Genomic DNA, 22,351 nt, shown 5'->3' with positions numbered 1-22,351 from the left:
ACATCTCATTCTCAAGAAATAGCCACCATATGGGTTCTTGGATTCTGATGTCTTAGTTGAATAAGGCCTTGCAATCATGGTTGCTGTGTGAGTCTGTGCAGGTCGTGCACTGTACAACTCTACAGGATATATCTTAAATTACATGAATGTGAATGGTATAGCCTAGATTTATATTGTATAATATGGAGAATTTTTTGCAACAGCCCATACTGTAATGCAGGATCCGAGATGGATTTGAGAAAAGAAAATATAATCATTATGAAAAAATCATCCTCACAACATGTGTAATTTTGTATGAAAAAAGTATTGGTCGTGGGGCAAGAAGGTATTTCAACTAGTTTTTACCAGGTCCCTATTCTGTTATAGGAAGCTAGTCACATTAGATGAATATCTGTAGATGAGTATCTGTTCAAGTCATCATATGCCATGGAGAGATGTTTTACTGCAATTTATATCTAGAGTACGCTATATGCTCTTTCTGAGTTACATGAATACACAGTTACTGAGTGTCCAGTAATGAGCTAGACACTCTAGGGATGTGACAATCTCTGCTTTTAAGGTGGATAGAATTTCATTGGTAGAAAACATACACATGACAATTTTTAAAACAACAGACTAAGTAACATTTAAAAAAGACTAAATACAAAACCAATTTTGCATCAAGAAGCCACAAGTCTGGACCAGCTTTGAAAGGAGTAGCTATGAAAGAAATGGGCGCGGGCAGCGGGTGGTGGAGAGGGTGCCCGAGATGGATCTTAAAGACTAGAGAGACTCTCCATAGATGGGTTAGAGGGCTGGGATGGAGGAATCTCTTTTCACTTGTTTTAACTCTTCCATGTAACATTGAAGACGTGTTCCCTGCAGTTAGCATCCTAGTGATGTTTCTTTATTAACAATATAGTGGTCACTAAAAAAAAAAAAAAGCATCCAATACAAGACATCTTGGTGGGTCTAATAAAAAGAGCAACACTGAAAACCAAAAACAAATCAGTGCAGGCTATCTCTGTGTTCTCTCTCTTGGTTTCGTGCTCCTGAGATGCTACATGTGGAAGCCAGCCAACTAAGAAGAGGAGACAGAAGGTGGGGAGGCTGGAGGCAGTTAAATAGGATGGTCTCAATTTATAGCAGGTGAGGCTACGATGCAAGTAGGACTTTCTCTGTTTGGAGCAGAACCCCATTACTTTGCTGGAGTTGGAAAGCAAGGGTAACATCACTTTTATGAACTTCTCTCTAAGAATATACCCTTAGAGGTGACTGGAGGGCAGGGGAGATCAAACATGAATATACTCCTAGAGGTGACTGGAGGGCAGGCGAGATCAAACATGACTCACAACAAAATGGAGTCTATAAGTACACATGTATCAAGTTTCCACTGTATTTAAAGTCATCAGGTAGAGCGTTGGGTTGAAATTGGAAGTAGAGTTAAGACAGCAAAATCAGACATCTTCACAATCCATAGCAATCTTCTCCCCCCGCAGGGTCCACAAGTAAGAGACTAAAACACTGAGCTATATAAAGCACTGTAGGTGAGGGTGCGGGAGTGGGTGAGGGACACAATGGGAGCAGAAATTGCTGCTGGTCCTGTTGAAATCTTTCCAGATGTGCTGAAAGAGACGCACTCCATCTTCAACGTAGGAGACACCACCACGCACTACTATTCAGGGAGGGATTTGAAGCATCCAGGGACACTTGAGTAAGTATCCCAAGAATTTTCTTTCACAGAAGGTGCTTTAATACGGATCATCCATGCTGAATGAAAAACAGGAGAATATAAATTAAAACAGGTAGCTTAAAACTTGCAAAACTGAACAGTGTTAGCAGTATAGGTAAATATTCATGAAGGTCAGAAGAGGAGTGAAGGAAAATGCCTTTCCAATAGATTGGACAGGGCACAGGACAATCACTAAGGCAAAGGAATGAGAAGAAAATCCTGGAGCAATGCTTCTCACACTTGCAGCTGCTTAACCCCAGAGGTGGTGGTAAAATGCAGACGGATTCAGTAGGTTTGAGTGGGGCCTGAGATTCTCCATTTCTCACAAGCTCCCTGGTGATACTAATGCTGCTGGTCCATGAACCACACTTGGAGACATTTCTGGGGCACGGGCTTTGACTTTGGATTGAATGAGTTCAAAGGGCATTTTAGATAGATTTTGAGCAGTGGAAATTCAGTGAGAAGTAGAAGATGACAATGCTCAAGTGGAAAGAGAAATTAGAGAAAAATCAAAACTCATGAAAGGTATGGTGGTAATTCTAAATGTCTGATTCTGGTGGGACATGTTTTAAGGGGATAGTGACAAATCTCATTTCCTGAAATAAATGGCACCTTTTTATGTGTGTGACACAGTTGTCTCCTCCTTACAGAGGATGGGGGAGGCCTTTGGGAGAGAGGGAACCAAATATGGCATGTCTTAATAGCACCTTTCAAAGGGAGAACCAGATTCTAAGACTCTGCTCTCATGATGAACTGCCAGGGCAAACCACAGTTCACCAGCTGCAAATGTGCTTGCCAATACAGAGATAAAAATGTTTCTGAAAACAAAGTTTCACATATACCCTCCACTGAGGTTGGCATTGTATCTTCCTGTGTATCTTGGGTGTAGGTTTTACCCAGGCAGAATTTAGACACTAGAAACCAAATGAGGTGGTAAACAGAACCAATTTGCAGAAGAATGAAAATAACCCAGCAAGAATTGAAACCACCAATGCCCTAGGAGATGGTCATTTGCCAGCAAAGAGTTAATAAAGATGAGCACAATGGATTATGAAGGTTGGCTCCAGAACTTTTTTTAAAAAAAAGCTCCAGTGTTTCATGTGATGGTTTTCATTTTTTTAATGTTTCTTCCATCTTATCCTTTCTCAGTGCCATCACAAATGGTTTCAGGGTGAAAAATTATACATCGTGGGTGGAGGGTGTCTGGGACTCAGAACTCTATCATCAGAGTCATGAGTCCTGAGTTCTAGAAGCATAAGGATTAAGAGCATGATCTTTGGATCTAGATGGGTACAAATCTCAGCTTTGTCACTCATTCTGTGACCTCAGGCTAGATATTTTATTTCTCTTTGCCTCTGTTCCTTTACCTGTAAAGTGAGGATATTAATAGTACTTCTCAACCACAGGTTTGTAGGCAACATTTAATTATCTCAGACACTTAAAACACTCGGAGCAGTGTGCAGCATGGAATGAATTAATGTTTCACAAATGTTTACAATTATTTTAACTATGTCACTAGCTCAGGGCCTACTGGAAAGCTATTTAACTGACTCAGTTATAAGGAAAGTTTGAACATGATGTCCATCAAGATCCTTTCAAGACCTAAAATTTTATAATTGCATGAATTAAAGTCACCTTGGTCAATAAATGACCAAAAAATGCTTCTTTGCAAAGTCCTAGAATATCTGGTGATGCGTTCAGAACCTACCTTGATGGGGTCAGCCTTCCCTTACAACTTCTGTTCACAGCTCCTCTACACCTTGGGCTCTGGGCAGTTCCAGTCAGTGATCTCCAAACATGCTGTCCCTGCCCCACTGCCATAGTATGTTTACACCATTTCCCTGTAGTCTGTCTTCCCTGCTTCTCTCCATACACCTAAATCCTATCCATTCTTGAAACCAACCCAGGGTCCACCTTCTTTATAAGGTTTTCTGTGATCACCAAGCTTCTTTGTATCAAAAAAGTCCTTTAACACAGAGTTCATTGGCCATTACCATCTGCCTTATATTGTTCTGAAAATAATTCTTTTATTTTTCTGTCTTACTAGATAATAATCTTCCTGAGGTCAGGGTCAAGGACTTAACTTCTTTCAGTTTTCAGTCAAGCTTAGCATTGCTCCAGCACAAAAGTATGCAGTAAACAACTATTGATTGATTCATTGTAAAAATCAGTGAGTCATTAAACTTAATACGGCAATTAGTTGAGTGTGGTAATTAATGTTAATACTCTTCCTGCTAGCCTCTCTTCCTGTCCCCCAAGGTCTTCTAAAAAACTGAATTGATCTGCTTCCATCTAGTGGCAATTAAAAACAGGTGGTTCCTGTGGCAAGAAAAGGGCTCTGGGTGGATTGTGCCAGAAAAGACTTTCACTCGGTAGGTGTGAGCTTGAAAGAAATCTTTACATCTTGTGGATTTCCTGCCCACAGAGATAGGCAGCCCAGCCCAGAGAAGGGTCTAGGTCCCCATCTGCACTGTCAAATGGAAGATAGGGTGGTAACATAGAATAGAACCTCCACTGACCCAATGTCCTTCCCCAGTTATCCAGTTTCTAACTGTCTCATCTCCTAGCCAAGCTTTTAAAAAGAGATGGCTTACATGTTCTGCCTCTCTACTTCCTCATTTCCACTGAATCCTCAACACTTGGCTATCAGACTTCCGTCATGACCTCAAACACTGAGAACAGTCTTTGCACTGACACCCTTGTTACATCCAGTGAGAACTCACCAGGCAGCACTTGAAACTGTTTCTACTTCTTTCTTTCCTTGGTATTCATGATCCAGATTCTCCTCATTTTCCTTCTGTCTCTCTGGCAACCTCTCCCCATCCTCTTTTTTCCTTCACTGACCTGTTTGATATGGATGTTCCCCTGGTTCCCACCTCTCTCCCACAACCTCTTTTTTTTCTCCCACTCCACGCTCTCCTCAAAATAGCAGATAACCTCCTGGAATGAGAGAACTCCGAAATCCACTCTCCTGCCCCAAGATGGCCCCTGTGCTACAGACTGAACCAATTAAATGTGGATGAGCCACAGTCACCACAGCTCAATAAAGACAAAACTGAATCTATGATCTTCACCTCGAAAACTTCTCATTCTTTTGTCTTCCCTTCTCAGTACATAGTATAGTATATAGTAACCATCCACCAGTTCCCAATAAAAAACATGATGACTTCTGATTCTTCTTTCTTTCTCAGCCAATTAACTATACTCTCACCTCATGATTTTAACTCTCACCTCATGAACTCAACCTCATTGGTATTTCTCTAGATGGGCACCATCATCTTTAACCTAGTATCTTCCCCCAAAACACTTCTTTGCCTTCAGACTCACCCAACTCCCCTGTTTGCAGAATGATCTTTATAAGATGCAAATTTCAGCATGGCATTCACCTGCTTTACCCCAAAGACCTCAGGATTAAGTCCATACTCCTTACTATGGCTTATAAATTATTCTATGATCTGGCTTATGTTGCCTTATGTCTCCTTGGAATCTCTTTTTTAACAGATATTTTATTTAAATGTAACGTAGCTGACATATAAGGTATTATTAGTTTCAAGGGTAGAATTTAGTGATTTTTCAGTTGCATATAACAACCCGTGCTCATTACATCACATGCCCTCCTTAATGCCTATCACCCAGGTACCCCATCCCCCCACCAACCTCCCCTCTAGCAACCTTCAGTGTGTTCCCCAGAGTTGAGTGTCCCATGACTTCTCCTTTGCACTCACAGCTACAGCTCACTGAACTAGTAAGAACTTCATAACAATTTGTGGTTGGTAGCATGGTTGTCTGAATAAGCAGCCAATCTCCTCAGGGACCATTCTGCTTCTTCCAGCATTTCAGTTTTCTTTTTTTCTTTTTAAGATTTTATTTATTTATTCATGAGAGATGAGAGAGAGAGAGAGAGACTGAGAGGCAGAGAGAGAAGCAGGCTCCATGCAGGCAGCCCAATGTGGGACTCGATCCTGGGACTTCAGGATCACACCCTGGGCTGAAGGCAGACGTTCAACCGCTGAGCCACCCAAGTGTCCTGTATTTCAGTTTTCTACCTGGGCTCTCAGTATATACCAAAGCCTCACCTCCATAGTTGTTCCTATTTATAATCTCCTTCCCAAAATCCCAAAGCAAGTCACTGGACCCCTGAACTGAGAAATGTTTGCCATCCTCACTTCTGCAGGTGGACCATGTATGGACACATGTGTACATCTCTTCTCAGTCTGTGTTTCTCCAGTTGAAAAAACATCTGAGGTTCAAAACCAAGCTAAAAAAAAATTGCCTCACTGGGGAAGCCACAGGCAGAATTCATGTTCCCTACCTCTTCCATATTTCGGAAGGTCAATGCTTATCAGAGCAGTAGTCCTTTATATTCTTGTACTAGGCACTGAAGGCCTGGGGTCCAGAATTAGGGTCTGGGATTTATTAGTTTCTCAAAAAATGCTTGATGAATTGAATGTTTCCTAAATACTGTACTTGATATTGCCCTTGTATTCCTCTAGGACAAGAAGAGACATATCATAAAGCTTCCAATCCTTACAGAAAATTCAGGGATAATCAGAAAGAGCTTCATTCACATAACTGTCCTTTCTTAATAGGGCACCATTCATTCATTCTAATCCCCTGGCACTGAAACAAAACCACCAATACACAAAAAAGCCAAAAGCATAGCTTTTCAAGGAGGCTAGTAGATAATCACTTTATATGGAAATTTCATTGAATGAGATCCCATGTAAATAGTTACTAAGGAGTTAATGTGTCTAGCTATAACAGGAAGTACCTCAAGGAAGGTAGAGAAAAGATCAACAAATGCAGAAACTCCTCACTGATGAAACTTACCTTTTCTGAGATCTTTTACCTAAAAAAAGAAGAAATAAAAAAATGGCATCAGCATAAGTAGGCAATTCCAATTTTTTTTTTTAAGTAAGAGGGAAGGCAGAGTCCCACTCCTAAAACTGGCTTTTGAAGTGTATCACACATTGGTTGGGTGGACCCCATCTGTGTGTAAGGGGATTTGAGATACTGGCTTAATGTTCTAATTCAAACAGTGGTAGAGACTCAGGTATGACTGATCCACTGATGCACATGCTTCTGCATTCCATTCCACCCTCTGTGCTGATCATGAAGACAGAAGTCTAGCCCAAATTGTCTGGCTGTCAGTCCTGCTATACCCATACACGTTGTTTACCCCTTCTCACCCATCATCTTAGCCCACCTGCAGATTCTTCCCTAAGAGACTTGGCTGCTAATCCTGTAAGAATATGTGTCATTACGTCTCACATCACCTTGTCTGTGAAAATCCACAAAGAAATTTCACTTGGGTCTCAGTGGCAGGAATTACTCATCTCATCTGAGTAACTGATGTGTTTTTATCTCACAAACACAGTAAATATCATAACAAGTTACACTCCCTTCTTTGGCTGCCAGGAAACAGACCAGAGCTGAGACCCTTTTCTGTCAAGTGTACAGAGCTTTGTGACACATATTTTTGTGTACGAACCGCACCTCTTGTTCCAACTTATTTTTGCAACCTAAATTTTGGGCTTCTTTTCTTATCTACTTTTAGACTAATTTTAACTTACTATGTTGAATGCATTTCATAAACCGTCTTACATAATTTCTGAAAAAAGCAGTGTATAAATAAATAGATCAATGAATGAACTGCAGGGTTGGACTCTAGAGGGAAAAAAAGGCAAAAAAAAAAAAAGCTTTTTGAAGATTAAAAAAAAAAAAACACCTGGAAGCACTATATTTCAGTGGCTATAAACTGGAGCTCTAGAATCATCCAATTTGGGTGCAAATTCTGTTTTATCAACTGTGGTATGTCTCTGTATAACTGCTTACCCTCTCAAGCCACAGTTCATCTGTAAAAAGAGTATGATAATTACATCTTCCTCATGGAGTTGGTAAAATAAAACGTATTCAAAGTATTTAGGCCAGGGTCTAGCACATACACAATGCTGCTTGCTCAGTTACTGTTTTAAGCTTTTAAAATATTAGAATTTACTATTTTAAAAATTTCTTCCAAAATTCAGCCTGCTGATTACATGAGCTGAATGCATTTGAGAAAGGAGAATTAAATCTGAATTACTTTCAAGTTCTGCTTGTTTATCTTCATAGAAATATATTTTCCTTTTAGGAACAATGAAACGCATAACAATACATAAGCAAGAATCTGTCACTATTGAGAGAGTTCTTTGTGAAGAAAAAGGAAGTAAGGGGCATGTGTTCAGTTTCATGCCCCATTCTAACCCTGTGGGTTAATTCAGGTGGGAAATTCTCCCAACCAAGAGAAAATATAGAGCCTCATTAATCTGAACACCTTTGGTGTTAGGGGACATGTATGGATGGAAATCTATCTCTCATTCTGGCCCCTGCCAATATGGGATTTGAGAGATTTGGTCTAAAATCACTGCCTCAGTTTCCTTATTTATCAAACAGGGCCAATGATAATGACTAATCAGAGAACGATTATCTAGGGGAAAAAAAAACTATTTCTAGATAAGCTCATACAGAAGGGCACACATTTCTGGATTTGCATTTATTTCTCTTCCAGAAGAAAGGAGCAAATGCCTGGGTATCAAGACAACTAGAGCAGCGACTGAAGTGCAGGTTCAGAAAATCCATCCAAGGACAGGACAGGTATCAAGAATCTAGTTGTGGGACACCTGCATTGCTCAATGGTTAAGTGTCTGCCTTCAGCTCAGGTCGTGATCCTGGGGTCTTCGGATCAAGTCCCGCATCGGGCTCCCCAAAGGGAGCTTGCTTCTCCCTCTGCCTATGTCTTTGCCTGTCTCTCTCTGTGTCTCTCATGAATAAATAAAATCTTAAAAAAAAAAAGAATCTAGTCATTTCACTGGCTACTATGTCCTAAATATTCACCTTTCCTCTTTTTCCAGCTTGTTGAACCCAAAACACTTATTAAATCTTCCCAGTTGATAACTACTATATATATGCAGTTTATTGCTTTTCACTTTTTTCTTGTAAATGTGCCAGCTACACCGTTAGAAAAGCTCTGGGGGGTTAGCCTGGGAACCTATCCATCATTCCTAATACCATTGCTATAGGAAAAACATTCTTCGTGTTGCAAAGAACTAACTTACAACTACAATCGTTGGAAAACAAAGTTACTTGGAAGTTGGAAATATCAGAAGATGTTCTATAAATGAAGGCTATTAAAATGCTACATTAAAGATACCCTGACTCTCCTACAAAGTCAGTGATCTTTTGGGGCTTCTGTTCTTTTTGTTGGCATACATGTATCTAGCCTAACTGCCCGTTATCTGTTTCCTGTTTGCCCCACACTTATTCCCACAGCAGGGGCATGTAGTTTTCAAGTTATCAGTTTGAGATCTTGTACAGAAATGACTCCAAGGTAAAAAATTTAAAAACAACAACCCCACTACTTTTCTCAGCCCTGCTGATAGTACCACTTGAGCTAGCTAACCCCACCCCTCACCCTGCCACTGAATACAAGTGACTTCATTGTATTCTTTTGATTCTACTATCAGTTATTAAAAGACTGGAATTTGGAGATATCCTTCTTATTAAGATGACTCACAGCCCCCAATTCCTTAAAGGTTATTTAGAGAACAGTCCAGAGGGCAGTGTGTAATGGCCCATTGTATTCTCTACCCCTCATTTCTATCACCATCACCCAAGGTAGGAGGGGAAAAAAGATGATTGGGGTCCGGCTTTGAAGACTCAATGGAAAGGATAACCAATGGTGGGAGAAAAAATATCATTCTTCCTGTGCCTTAGTGTAATACTTAAGTGCTTATTATCGTGCAGTAAGATCATGGGATCCAATCTTAGCAGAATTTCCAAAACCAGGAGCAGAGACATTTGAACTGCTCAGTGTTCTCACTTGACACTAGTGAAGTTTTAGCACATCAACGGTGCCCCCATCCATTTTCTTTCTGAGTTGGTTATAAAATGAATCTAGTGCCATTCTTAAATTTGGAATGAAAGATCGGATCATAGTAGAAGATTGATTGGTAGATAATATTCCTATAATTGGCAGTGAGGATGGGTGAGGGGCAGCCTTTATACACCATATTCAAATGAGCAGAATACATACTAATTAATTGATGGAAGTAAAATTAAAATGGCAATCAGCTGACTCCATAGAAATGCAACGCAAAGCAGTTGGTTAGCAGTTATTTTGAGATCATCAATGGCCTCTGAACTTAAAGCAGGGATATCTCAAAAGCTGCTTAATCTCCATGAATTTCATAGTCTTAAACATTTCTGTTAGGTCAGTTTGTCCAAACGTGGCAGTGTATACCCAGGGCCTGCCAGACCGTGGGTCTCTAACCAGCAAGTCAATCCCACTTTGAGGTTTGGACATAATTAGGGGGGAGTTGAGGGGAGTGATTCAATTGTTTTTCCCTAGTGTTCCATGTACTGTTCCAGACAGCAGCTATTAGCTTCTCAAACAGTCCTCCTTATTCCCTTTTCTTCTCCAGGCCAGAGTGGAGGGAAAGCAAATACAGTGCATTTGGTTAGAGCTGTGACCTCAGTGAATAGACACTGGGGAGAAAGTGTGAGGATTTCTTCCAGGGACATTGTAATTCCCACACATTAGAAGCCAGACAGGTATGTGGCTCAGATTTTGAGGAACAGTACCTTAAAAACATCAGATTCATTTTCTAGTGGAATTGAAGCACTGAGATCAAAGGCATGGAGACTTCTTAAAGGACAGAGATTATGCATCCTTTTTTCAGAATTAAATAAGAGCAAAGAATCATTAAAATATCTAATTTGTCTATTATTACTCTAGCATGCCTTGAAAACACTAGGCATTTTTAAAAGGTTTGTCAGATAAAAGGCACAATACAGCCAACTTGTTTTAATGGAAGCATACGTGAGTTGTTTCACACATCCCCAGGGATGATGTTTATAGAACACAGAGCTTGGTATCCTGCTTCAGTTGAATTGATCATACTTAACTTCCTGTGGGTTTCAATGTTTTTTTCCACCTTGAATTGTATTACTTTCATATGAAGGCAACTCACATACCTTTCTTTAATCTTCTTGCCAGCCAAATGATAAATGCCAACCCAGCAAAAGCAGTAACCATGACTGCCACCGGAATGAAGAGAGGGTTATAGTCACCCTCCTTGATCATTGAGAAACTCCTGTCCACTTCTGAAAGAGATCAGTAAGGCACATAGCATGAGGCCACAGCACCACTTACTTAGGCACCATCTTGTGACATTAGACTTTGTTCCTCCACCACGTATTCCAGTAATAGCCCATTTGATGCCATTTGACAGATGAAGAAACCGCCATGGGAAGGACCATGATGAGTATTCAGCAGAGGCAGAGATGGGACAAACTTTTCTAGGCCGAAGCCTATAAATTCTTAATTTCTAGATATGCAATTAATGGAATTCCCAGAAGAAGTGCCTAAAAATCTTGGCAAACTGTGGTCATCATTGCATTTACTCCATGGCCTTGTTCAATAGTTGGGATTCTAAGATACAAGGAGGATCTAAAATATCTAATATGACCTCAGAAAAAATAAAATCCAGTGATCTGAACCAGATAACATATCAATCAAAGGAAACTATTAATGCTTTTACTTTGAAACAGCTGTGCAAACATAGGCACTTGTTGTTTACATGCCAAGAACCCACACTAAACTGTCTTTCAAATGATGTAGTCCTACCATGTATTTCTACTTCCTTCACAAATAACCAAATGGATACACCTATATATCCTCTTGAAAGGGTGAACTAGGGGCAGCCTGGGTAGCTCAGCAGTTTAGCACCGCCTTAGGCCCAGGGCATGATCCTGGAGACCCAGGATCGAGTCCCATGTCAGGCTCCCTCTATGTAGCCTGCTTCTCCCTCTGTTTGTGTCTCTACCTCTCTGTCTCTCTGTTTCTCATGAATAAATAAATAATAATAATATCTTAAAAAAAATAGAGTGAACTAAGTTCATTTGGGAACTTTTATTGAAGAAATACCCATATGAATAAAGTGTATGTTCTGATACCGCCAACTAAATAGACATACTTTTGCATATTAGTACAGGGTCTGTATCCCTTATTCTTCATGTTATTTTGATGAACCCTTTCAAAGTGGTTCCATCTTCATACCCAAAAATATAATAGAAAAAGGGCTCAAGTTCTCAGACGATGAAAACAGAGAACAACTTATTTGCTTATCATAGGCACTGCATCAAGTGGAGAGCCCATGGAAATAAGGAAGACATAGTCCTCCTCACACACAGATTAGGGAGGCATCAGCTTAGTGATAATAGAGAAATGTCCACTATTTGGGGAATTAGGTAGTCATTGGCGACCTTTTAGAGACATTTTAATGGCCTAACAGAAGTACGATAGCAGTGAAATAGAAGAATGAAGAAGAAATAAGTCAGAGACAATTAGTGCCTGTAGATGTTAAGAGTTAAGGTAGGAGGAGTTGAAAATCAGCTGAAGAAATAAATGGCTGCCATCAAAAAAATACACAAGAACAGCCCAGGATTTTACAGTAAATTAAGATGTACAAATTTATTTTTAGGCCATATACATTTAGCAAAATGAAATATAAAAGTTTACTCTATTTTCCCCACTATCTTCCTATCCACCAGCTCCATTTTCTAATCTTTAGTATATCAGGGCAAACTTACTTACTTTGGCATATTGGTTTAGGGCTTGACCAGATTCTAGATGATTGGCAAATAGTTTCCTTCTCCCCAATTAATTCGGTTCCTTCTGAGCAGTTAAAGGTGCAAGTGGAGGTAAAGCTGAAGTTCCCCAGGGTGTGACTACAGTCCATGGTCCCCAAATCAGGGGCCTCCAAAGGCACACATTGAATTACTTCAATGAAAAAGAAAAAAAAAAAAAGCAGTATTTCTGAGCAGAGACCTTGACCAAATGTTTTAACCAATGTTGGCTTGACACAACTATAGAACCACTTGATTGAATCTAGACCTTTAGAATCTCCAAAAATTAGTTCTGATAATGCTGCTTCCATACTTTACTTTCCTGAGAATGATAGAGAGTGCTGTGTCAGAGGGGGAAGCCAGGAGCACTGACAGCCCTTGGGGGGTAGGAGGGAGGGGAAGTGGGGATGGTGCTCCAGGTTGCTACCCTAGTTTGCTGCCCAGGTTGCTGCTCCTGGCTGCTGCCCTAGTCCTGGTAACTCTGCAACACCACTGGAAGTGCCATGCTACATGGCCTTGGCCTCCAGAGATCTTATGGAATAGGTTCAGTGAATGCAGAGAATTCCTACCATTCCATTTCTTCTAAAGCAAACAGGGTTGAAAAACACCCCAATTGTCTGAAATAAGTCACTCAACTTTTGCAAAATTCAGCAGGTTGGTCAATTTAGCTCTATGACTTCAATATTATATTGAGAGCTTTTCTCAGAGTTAAACCACCTAAAATTAGTGAGGCAGGTGCATAAATGGAGAAAATGTAACTAAAACGTTACAACGTTACAAGTTCAGACACCACCAGTTTTCTCCCATATAGGGATAGTTTACATGACAGTTAAAAAGGAAAAAATCCACCATATTTCAAATAAAAAAAGAAGAAGATCAAGAGACTATGTTTGTTTTTCATAGCAGTTGTTATTTCCTTGAGAGTTCACAGAGAAGGAAAAGTAAAAATGATTTCAAGAATAAACCAAATAAAACAATCAAAAAACCTCTACTGGAGCTCCTGGGTGGTTCAGTTAGTTAAGTGTCGGACTTTTGATCTCAGTTCAGGTCTTGATATCAGTCAGGGTTGTGAGTTCAAGCCCCACATTGGGTACACTGGGCGTGGAGCCCACTTTAAAACAAAACAAAACAAAACAAAACAAAACACCAAACCCTCAACTCCCTGAGAAGAAAACTGGTTGGTGTTCAGTAAGATGCCACATAAAATGGGTGTTACTGAGAGGACAGAAGAACCAACATTTAACTGAGACTCAGCAAGACTGGCTATTTATGCCATGACAATGAGAAAACTAAAATAAAAATTACAGTATAGTTACACCATGTATTACTGAAAATTATGTGCATATTGTGAGATGGTTTCAGAGGTATTTGGTTGTTTTTTATTTGTGGCTTTTCTTCTTGATATGAGCAACAACGGTCCCTTTAAAAACATCATGGTATGATCTAAGCTAGATTAAATTATGTTCCAAAGAGGACAGAGACTTCTTAGCAAGTTTCAACTGCATTTTCTCAGTTTGTAAACCCTAGACAGCCATGACAAAGCTTCTAGTCTGAAGAGTTACTCACCTTGACAGGTTGGTTCTTGAGATGACCAGTTTCCAAAAGGTCCACAAGTGGTTTCCTCAATCCCAATGAGGTCTGTCCCCATAGAGCAATTGAAGGTGCAGGTGGAGGTAAAGCTGAAGTCCCCCAAGGGGTGACTACAGTCCATGGTCCCCAAATCAGGGGCCTCCAAAGGCTCACACTGAATCACTGCAGCAAGAAAAGAAACAGCATTGGCTAGTGTTAAGCAGATCTGATGTCTGGGGTTAAATCCTAGCTCTGCCTTTGCACAAGGTAAATTACCTCTTCCAACTCCAGTCTCTTCTTCTATGAAAGAGGAATCATGATAGTTGTATTAGCTTCCTAGAGTTGGTGTGGGAATTAAATGATCTAACACAGATCAATAACTTAGAAGAGAACCTGGCTCATAGGAAGGACTAATTAAACATTAGCTAGTCTTTTTATTATTATTGGCATTATCTAAGGAGAGAATGTTTAAACCTAGGTAGGTTTCCATGGGAATGACCAGACCAATTTGGAAATAACTATCGCATCAGAGTGCCTACGTATATTAGAGTGCTGGGATCAGGAGGCATAGAAAAAGAGTGGGAAAGCTTTAGGAAACATCTCAGCCTTGATTCTGTCTTCAACCACTCTAGCTCCTACTTTCACCCCTCTTCAGAAATTATCTATTTTCCTTCTCTGACTGGTGGTATAGTAGATCAAATTGAGCCTTGGAAATCAATTTTCACATTTCTAGGTCCTGCCATATCATTTGAGCAAATATTTCTACTCTTCTGTCCTATTCCTTATCAAATTTGAGCCATCGTTCAGACCTTACTTTTGAGATTTCAGGTAAGAATGGACTTGAGGAGCTAGAAGAATTTTTATATTTTCCATATACAGTACAAACACAAATTAAATTATGTTCTCCAATTCAACCCATGCCTACAAGTAGGTGTTTAATATATTCCAGGCATAGCCTCATTCTGACATATGAAATGGTAAATACTTATTAATCTCAAGCTTCTATCAGTCTTCTAGGGGACATAGACAAGTAAATGGATGACTTCAATAAATGTGGGATAAACAAGAAAGAAATATGTGGAACTATTAGAACATAGAATAGGGAGACTTAGCTTGTTCTAAGTCCAAAGAGAGCTTTCTGAAAAAAATGGTCCCTAAACTATGTCTTAAAGATGAACAGGTGCGCTAGCCATGTGAGAGAAAGCACTAGCAAAGTGAGAGAAAACCTTGAGCAAGTCAATGAGATCCAAGGAACATATGAAAAGTGTGGAGAACTCCAAGCATTTTAATGTAACTAGAAGGAAAGAGGAGATAGGAGATGATGTGAGATGAAATTAGAAAGAAAGGTAGAAGTTAAAGCAAAATGCTATTATCTTTTCTTCGTTGATCTAATGAGTACCTACTATACATTGAGCTTTTCTCTAAGCGTGAGGAGTTCAGATTTCATCCTGTAGGACAAATGATAGTTAGAAATTGAAGGGTGCATATATGTGTGATGTTTGTCTGTTTTTGATTGATCAGCCTACCTATAGTATGAATAGTATGTTAATGGGGAGTTAATTTAAAGTTGTGGAACTCAAATAAGAAATTAATGCAATAACCTAGAAGGAATGAGGGCAGTGGTAGCAGAATCAACAAATAAGAGGCAAATTAGAGAAATATTAATAAATAATTAATAATTAATTAAATTATAAAAATGTGTAGTATGTTACCTTGCATAAATGTAAGGGGAGGTGAAAGAGTTTCATATCAGGTTGCCCACATAAATGGTGAGGTCTCATACCAAGATAAGAAATACAAAAAGGAAACCTGGCCAGGACAGTTGATTTTACAGTCTCTGGGGCATCAAAAGAGATATGCCTAGCTGGAAAGGGCTGGAAAAAGATCTGTCAGTGTGAAGCTCACATACATTTGTGAGTCCACAGAAGTTGGTAGTTTGACCAAAACGGGGTCATGTAGAGTCCTTGGACAAAAGATAGAAGAAGATGAGAAATAACAATATTGTATGGGCTTGGATAAGTGCCAGTGAAGAATCACAAGAAGAAATGATTACAGGTAGAAAGAAGACCAGAAAAGAACGATAAAATGGAAGCTGAGATAAAAAAGAAAAAGAGTAAAATGTTTGAAAAGGAGTGAAATGGGCATGCCAAAGATATAAGAATTAAAAAATAAAAGATAAAAATATTAAGGATAAATAAAGAAATAAACAAAAATAAACTTCAGAAGTGGAGTGAAGGTATTGGGTAGGAATTGAGTGAAATGAATTAGACCTATTGCAGTTATTTGACATTTGACTTTAATTCCTCAGTTTTTTTTTAAGATTTTATTTATTTATTCATGAGAGACAGAGAGAGAGACAGAGAGAGAGGCAGAGACATAGACAGAGGGAGAAGCAGACTCCCTGTAGGGAGCCTGATGTGACTGGATCCCAGGGCTCTGGGATCACGTCCTGAGCCCAAGACAGATGCTCAACCACTGAGCCAACCAGGAGCCCCTAATTCTTTGTTCTTTACAAACACTGCTTTTCTCTTCTTATAATTTTTTCTCCTATGCACCAGATACTTCAACCATGGTTTTGAAACTCAATAAATATCAAAGGATTTAATATTTCTTTCAGTAGTGAGTTGACTAGGTCAAAGACTCCTTGACTTTGAATCTATATGCTCTTTCCTTTCTGTTTCTACCACCATGACTGTGAATGATTTCAACAGACTCCCACCGATTTTCTCCATCTTCTCTTTTTGATCTCCAATCCATTTTATGCATTGCTTCTAGGAAAATTGCCCCAAATGTAGGTGTTAAGATGCTAAGTGGCCTCCCATTGTCAAATAAAGGCCAGATTCTTGCATTAGGCAGTTAACTCCAGTTTACCTTGCTTTCCATCAAACTAAATTATGAGCATATATAATTTCTACTAGGTAATTGCAAATCCTTTATGGGCAGAATCTATAATAGATTTGTCTCTGTGTCCCCCCAAATACCCAGCCCAATTAAATGTGTTGGATTTACTACTATGTTTCTATGACCTATATTCATATCATTTTGTGAACTTTTTGGGCTTCCCTGTCATGACTTTGTGGATTACATAAAAAAGCGAGATTACCTAATGGGTAACTCATCCCCCTCATAATAAATGACAATGTTTCTTTCAAGTGTTAGGCTTCTCATGAATCCAACAAATTGGCTAGATTATGAGTTCCCTAAGAACAGGAATCTACCATCCTTGATGCATTATTGTCATTGTTCCAGCTTTCTTCCCAGCCCTGGGTTCTTTGTGGTAGAAAGATTTGCTAAGAAGTGAAACTTCATGCTGACTTATGAAATCTTTCAGGAAAGCTAACAACATTGTGCAAGGATATCCTTCAGATCAAAACTTCTCATTTCTCAGAATGGCTAGTATAATTTCGCCCCAGTCAAATTCCACAAGCTACAATAACCCCTGTAACATTACATAGGAAGAGACAAAGTCAGGAAAGGGAGCTTACCGAATTGACACTGGGGCCCATAGTAGCCCACATCACAGTTACAGGTGTAGTTATTGATGGTTTCCACACATTCTCCGTGGTTGCCACATGATGAGGGCTGACAAGAAGCTTTAAGGAGAGGTCGAAAATAAATTATTGTAATGTGATTACTTCTTAGTACTCATAGTTATTTCATTAGGAATAGATAAGTTTTTTGCTGCAACTATTTTAATAAACAGGAAAGGTTTATTTGTACATTCATAGGATTTTTGCATAAAAGCCATATGCTAGAATTTTTTGTTTATGTAATATACTGGCCATGTAGCCACAGACATATACATAGAATGAATTCACCAAGGCCAATACTACATAACATTTTGCGGAAACTTAGTGACATACTTTGAAACTCTTGGAATTACTTTGTTATAAATATTATAAGCAGGTTAAATGATGACCTAACTATTTCTGCAATATGCTTGGCAATCCCTTTCTTTATAGAAAGTACCAGAGAAAGATTAAGAAGTCTGTGGAGAGCCCAATTTACAAGAGATCAAATTCAGGATGTTTCAATGTTGAAATATGACTTGGAAAAATCTGTTTTAGAACTGAAAACAGAAATTTTCGTCTTCCACAGATAATGAAATATGGCAGTATTTCATTATATAGAACCATATAAGATTAAGCCAAGAAGGAAACATGAGCATAAAGCCCCTTACCTTCCAATGAGGAAACAGGGGGCATGGCCTGAGCTCTTGGCCAGACCCATCTTCTGCTTCCACTTCCTTACCTTACTTCTCACATACACTCAAATAATGATGTAAATTGATTTAGAATGTAATTTTTCAGTGTTAGGACCAGCCTCACATGCACAGAAGTGACATGATTTTATTTTATTTTATTATTTTATTTTATTTTATTTATGAGGACTGGATTTATTTTAGACTGTACTAGGAACTCCTTTCTTTCCTGCCACCCACTCTGGGATTAGTCCCATCATTCTCTCTACTGTGGCCACTCCCTACCTGTGTAACAGAGGGCTATCTTTTGTTTGAAGCAGGAGTCATCATTCCACTTTCCTGCATCTCTGGTCCTCTTGATGTAGATCTCCACACAGTCCTCTTTGGACTTTTTGTTGTTAGGCTCTCCAACTCCCCAGTTCTCTGCTTCTCTGGTTAGAGACTTGTTGGTTCCTACCCAAGTCCATATCCCCCCTACCTTCCGGATGCCTATCCAGTAGTAAGTGGGGCTGAAGGGAAGTGTCGTCTGCAGGTATTCAATTTCCCCCTTGTTTTGTATGGCAACTAAATCTGTGTAATTTGCTTGACAGAACCTTCTAGCCTTTGCCCAGTTCATGGGTTTTTCAGAATGGTGGTAAGTCCAGCAGTTGGTTCCATGATGTGCAAGGAAATCTGAAAGACACCAGTGTGAACTATGTAGGTTCACAGTTAACAGCTGAAAAGAATCTAGAAGTAATCCAGGCTGAGCCTGCCACGGAGAGATGATGAAACCAAGACCACAGAATCAGTCATTTGCAGATTTGAAGTAGAACCTAGACCTTAGGGTTCTAATCACTTTTCACAGTAACATAAAATACTTTTTTACTCATCTCTCTGTTTTAGGCAAATTTGGTGGCTTCCTAGATTAATTTTTATAACATCATTTTTTCTCAAAATTCTTCCAAGTGAAATTTAACTGACATATTTTAGAAATTCATATTTCTTTTTCCATTTATGTATAATTATATTTCCCTAAAACTTACTCTCCATTTTTTTATCCTGGGATAATTTCCTAAAAGCCAACATTTATCTTTCTATGGGAGAATAATATGAGGACAGGCATAACAACATACTTTTAAGTAATCTTTTTCATATCAAAAAGATAATCTTTTACCACAGGAAGAGCTGCTTCTGGGAAAGCCTCAATACATAACTCAAGCCTTATATATTTAACTATATATTTCTAAAAAGAAAAATTTACAAAACTAAATGAAGCAGGATTATGAAATTGATTTAGATCATGTTCTGTGCACAAAAATACTCAGCTGATGGTGTTTAACAATCATATGGCACTTTGAATATGAGGACTTTGACAAAAATAGAAATAAATACATAATTATGCCATGACCTCGTGGTAGCATATGCCATTCTAAGCATGGTATGATCTATGTGAAACACAGTTCTACCATTAAGGTAAATGTTTTTTTGACCATCAACATTTGTTGAGTTTTCACCAGGTAGGACAAAAACCATGGAAGATACCAAAGAAAACATAGATCCAATTTTTACAGTCTCCTAAGGCTTATTATGAACAAGGAATAACAGATGCAAAGAAAGCACAATTAATTTTGATCAAATTAAATATGTCAGAAGGGAACAGAAAACAGAGAAACAGATATGATTAATGAATATAAAGAATGTAATAAAATAAACATTTGGAATTGAGTTGTAGAGAAACATTCTGCCAGAATATAAGTCCTAAGAAGGAAGAAACTGGTTCAGTGTTGTATCCTCAGTGCCTAGAAGAGTGTCTGGCACATTCCAGGAACTTGGAAAACACTCGTTGAATGAAAAGAGTGCCAACTTTGCAGGTGACATGAGGCAGACACAGTATAAGAAATATGTCAGGGGCAGAGGAAAGTACATTTGTTTGGCCAGAGCTAAAAATCTAGGCTAAAGGGTAAAAGGACACTAGATTACTTGGGAATGGCAAAGACGGTTTAAAACAATTGCAGCAGAGTCTTCAAGGATCAGACATAAAACTTGTCACACCAATGGGAGAAGAATAAAAAAATACATAGAGGGTCTGACCTTAAGGAGATCATACTTTAATTGTAGAAATGACCTAGATGTGCACTAAACTACTGATAAAAAATAGAAAGTACTGAGCACCTACCTGACTGGCTGAGTTGGAAGAGCATGCAGTTCTTTATCTTGGGGATGTGAGTTCAAGCCCCACATTGGGTGTAGAGAACACTTAAAAATTTTTTTTTTTAAAAAAGAAAGAACCATGCTAAATATTTGGTATGGATTTTAAATGTCCCATCAGATATTTCTTTTCTTTTCTTTTTTTTTTTTAGATTTTATTTATTTATTCATGAGAGACAGAGAGAGAGAGAGAGAGAGAGAGAGAGAGAGAGAGAGAGAGGCAGAGACACAGGCAGAGAGAGCTGCAGGCTCCATGCAGGGAGCCCGACGTGGGACTCGATCTCAGGTCTCCAGGATCACACCCTGACCTGAAGGCGGCGCTAAACCGCCAAGCCACCCGGGCTGCCCCCATCAGACATTTCTTAACTGACTTTATTTCTTCATAATTAAGACTTATGTGGGATTATCAGGATCTGGACTGTGCAATGAGGGTGTGGCAGGCTTTGGATGTTTCTGAGGAAGTACTAGAGGTAACAAGAAGAAAAAGATGTTCATAGGAAAGATAGAATTAACAACTATCTACCTAATAATCTTTGCTGCAACTATGTACACCCAGTGGATATTTAAGAAAAATAAGCATTAAGTTAAAAAGGGCTTAGCAATATACAAATACCATAACGTACCAAAATAGAGCACTGTCCAGACCCAAAACTTGAAGACATTCCATGAGCACCTCTGAGCGCTCTGACATTTCCATGGAAATATCTGCAAAGAAAATACAAAGCTATAGTTAGATTATGTTCTTAAGTCACAAGTTAACAGCACCTTAAGAAGGTGGCTGAACTTTCTTAAGGTTCAAAATAAAATACACTTACTTACTAACCCTGTCTGAGGTAAGAGGTATCTTAGATGTGTACAAAAAAGTGGCATTAAATTTGCTTTGAAATTGATAAAGAGTTGTTTCTTTTCTTTTTCATGTTTTAGCCTCAGGTTGCTGATTGTGACTACTCTGATTTTCTCTACATTTCAGTAATTTTTTGAATTTCCTTTCTGCTGAGCTGTTAGAAGACACTATTTGAAACTTTATATATATATATATATATATATATATATATATATATATATATATATACATATTTTAGTTCTTTGATGCTTAATGAACTCTTGGTGTCTGGGATTTAAATGTTAAATTTTTATACTGGATTATAATGGTTCAATGCTTCAGATACTTAAAAGTATCAGATAGCCAGACACCAACAAAGAAAAGCAATTCATTTCTTTTTCCATTTAAAAGGAACACATTTTTCAGAACCCAGACCACAAATTCTCTGCACACCTTAAACCTATTTTCTGAAGTGTATCACTTCTCCAGTAACCCCAATGTTTATCCACAAAAGTGCTCATTTCAACAAGGTAGTTCTCCCTCAAGAATCTCACCAAAGACAAGTCAATGAGGAGAAATCAGCACATCTGAGAAGAAAGGTTCTAAGAGCACTTTTTAGAACCAGCATTTGTAATTCTTGGCTTTGCTAAAACCAAAAATGAAATGTGTTATTTCTTGTCCTTTGCCACCTGTCTTTGAAATCCCAACGGGTTCTAGCTGAGTAACTGGAAGTCCTTGAGGCTGAAAAGCTCACCATGGCTTTGTCCTTCCTTCTTTAGTTCTTCTGGACTTCAGCCTGTGAACTCAGCACCAAGGTGTCTGGCTCCTTGCCCACAGCTGGGTGTGCTGTGCTTTGGGAGGCTAGGTGGAGTGCCACCAGAAAGGCTTGCTTTCTTTCATTTCTCAGACTGAGTCTCACATCCTCCTCCCCTTTCCCCACCCCTTTCCTAGTCTAGTTTCTGTCACCACCCAGAGAAAAGAAAAGCTGTTAACCAGGGGCATTGTTGCTAGATTCTCTCCCCCTTCCTTCCCTCCTCCTTCTCCTACATCCTTCCTTCCCTCCTTCCCTCCCTTCCTCCCTCCCTCCTTTCTTCCCTCCTGCCTTCCTTCTCCTCTTTCTCCTTCTCTTTGCTTCCCTCTCTCCTCCACTCCCATCTCTCTTGCTGTCTCTCTTTCCTGCCTTTCTTTTTGAATA

The 22,351-nt window shown here is 39.1% G+C and overlaps 1 protein-coding gene across 1 annotated transcript; it reads right to left on the bottom strand.

Annotated features, from left to right (window-relative positions):
- Window positions 1–1,375: 1,375 nt before the first annotated feature.
- SELL (selectin L) lies at window positions 1,376–22,013 on the bottom strand. Its single transcript, XM_055324197.1, has 9 exons — window positions 21,911–22,013; window positions 20,957–21,038; window positions 18,432–18,818; window positions 17,431–17,538; window positions 13,943–14,128; window positions 12,345–12,530; window positions 10,724–10,852; window positions 6,542–6,560; window positions 1,376–1,749 (listed from the first exon to the last, which is right to left on the bottom strand). The coding sequence occupies exons 1-9, from the start codon at window positions 21,911–21,913 to the stop codon at window positions 1,731–1,733; spliced, it is 1,119 nt and encodes a 372-aa protein (XP_055180172.1). The 5' UTR covers window positions 21,914–22,013; the 3' UTR covers window positions 1,376–1,730.
- Window positions 22,014–22,351: the final 338 nt, after the last annotated feature.

Source organism: Nyctereutes procyonoides, unplaced genomic scaffold (assembly GCF_905146905.1).
Source record: "Nyctereutes procyonoides isolate TBG_1078 unplaced genomic scaffold, NYPRO_anot_genome, whole genome shotgun sequence".
NCBI lineage: Eukaryota > Metazoa > Chordata > Mammalia > Carnivora > Canidae > Nyctereutes > Nyctereutes procyonoides.
Note: the sequence above shows the minus strand (reverse complement) of the source record. Positions and strands in the feature narration are given on the sequence as shown.

Coding starts and splice junctions, on each gene's coding strand:
- SELL (XM_055324197.1), bottom strand. Junction 18,819..20,956: donor CTGGACAGTGCTCTATTTTG/GTACGTTATGGT, acceptor GGTGTCTTTCAG/ATTTCCTTGCACATCATGGA. Junction 12,531..13,942: donor TCAAGAACCAACCTGTCAAG/GTGAGTAACTCT, acceptor TTTTCATTGAAG/TAATTCAATGTGTGCCTTTG.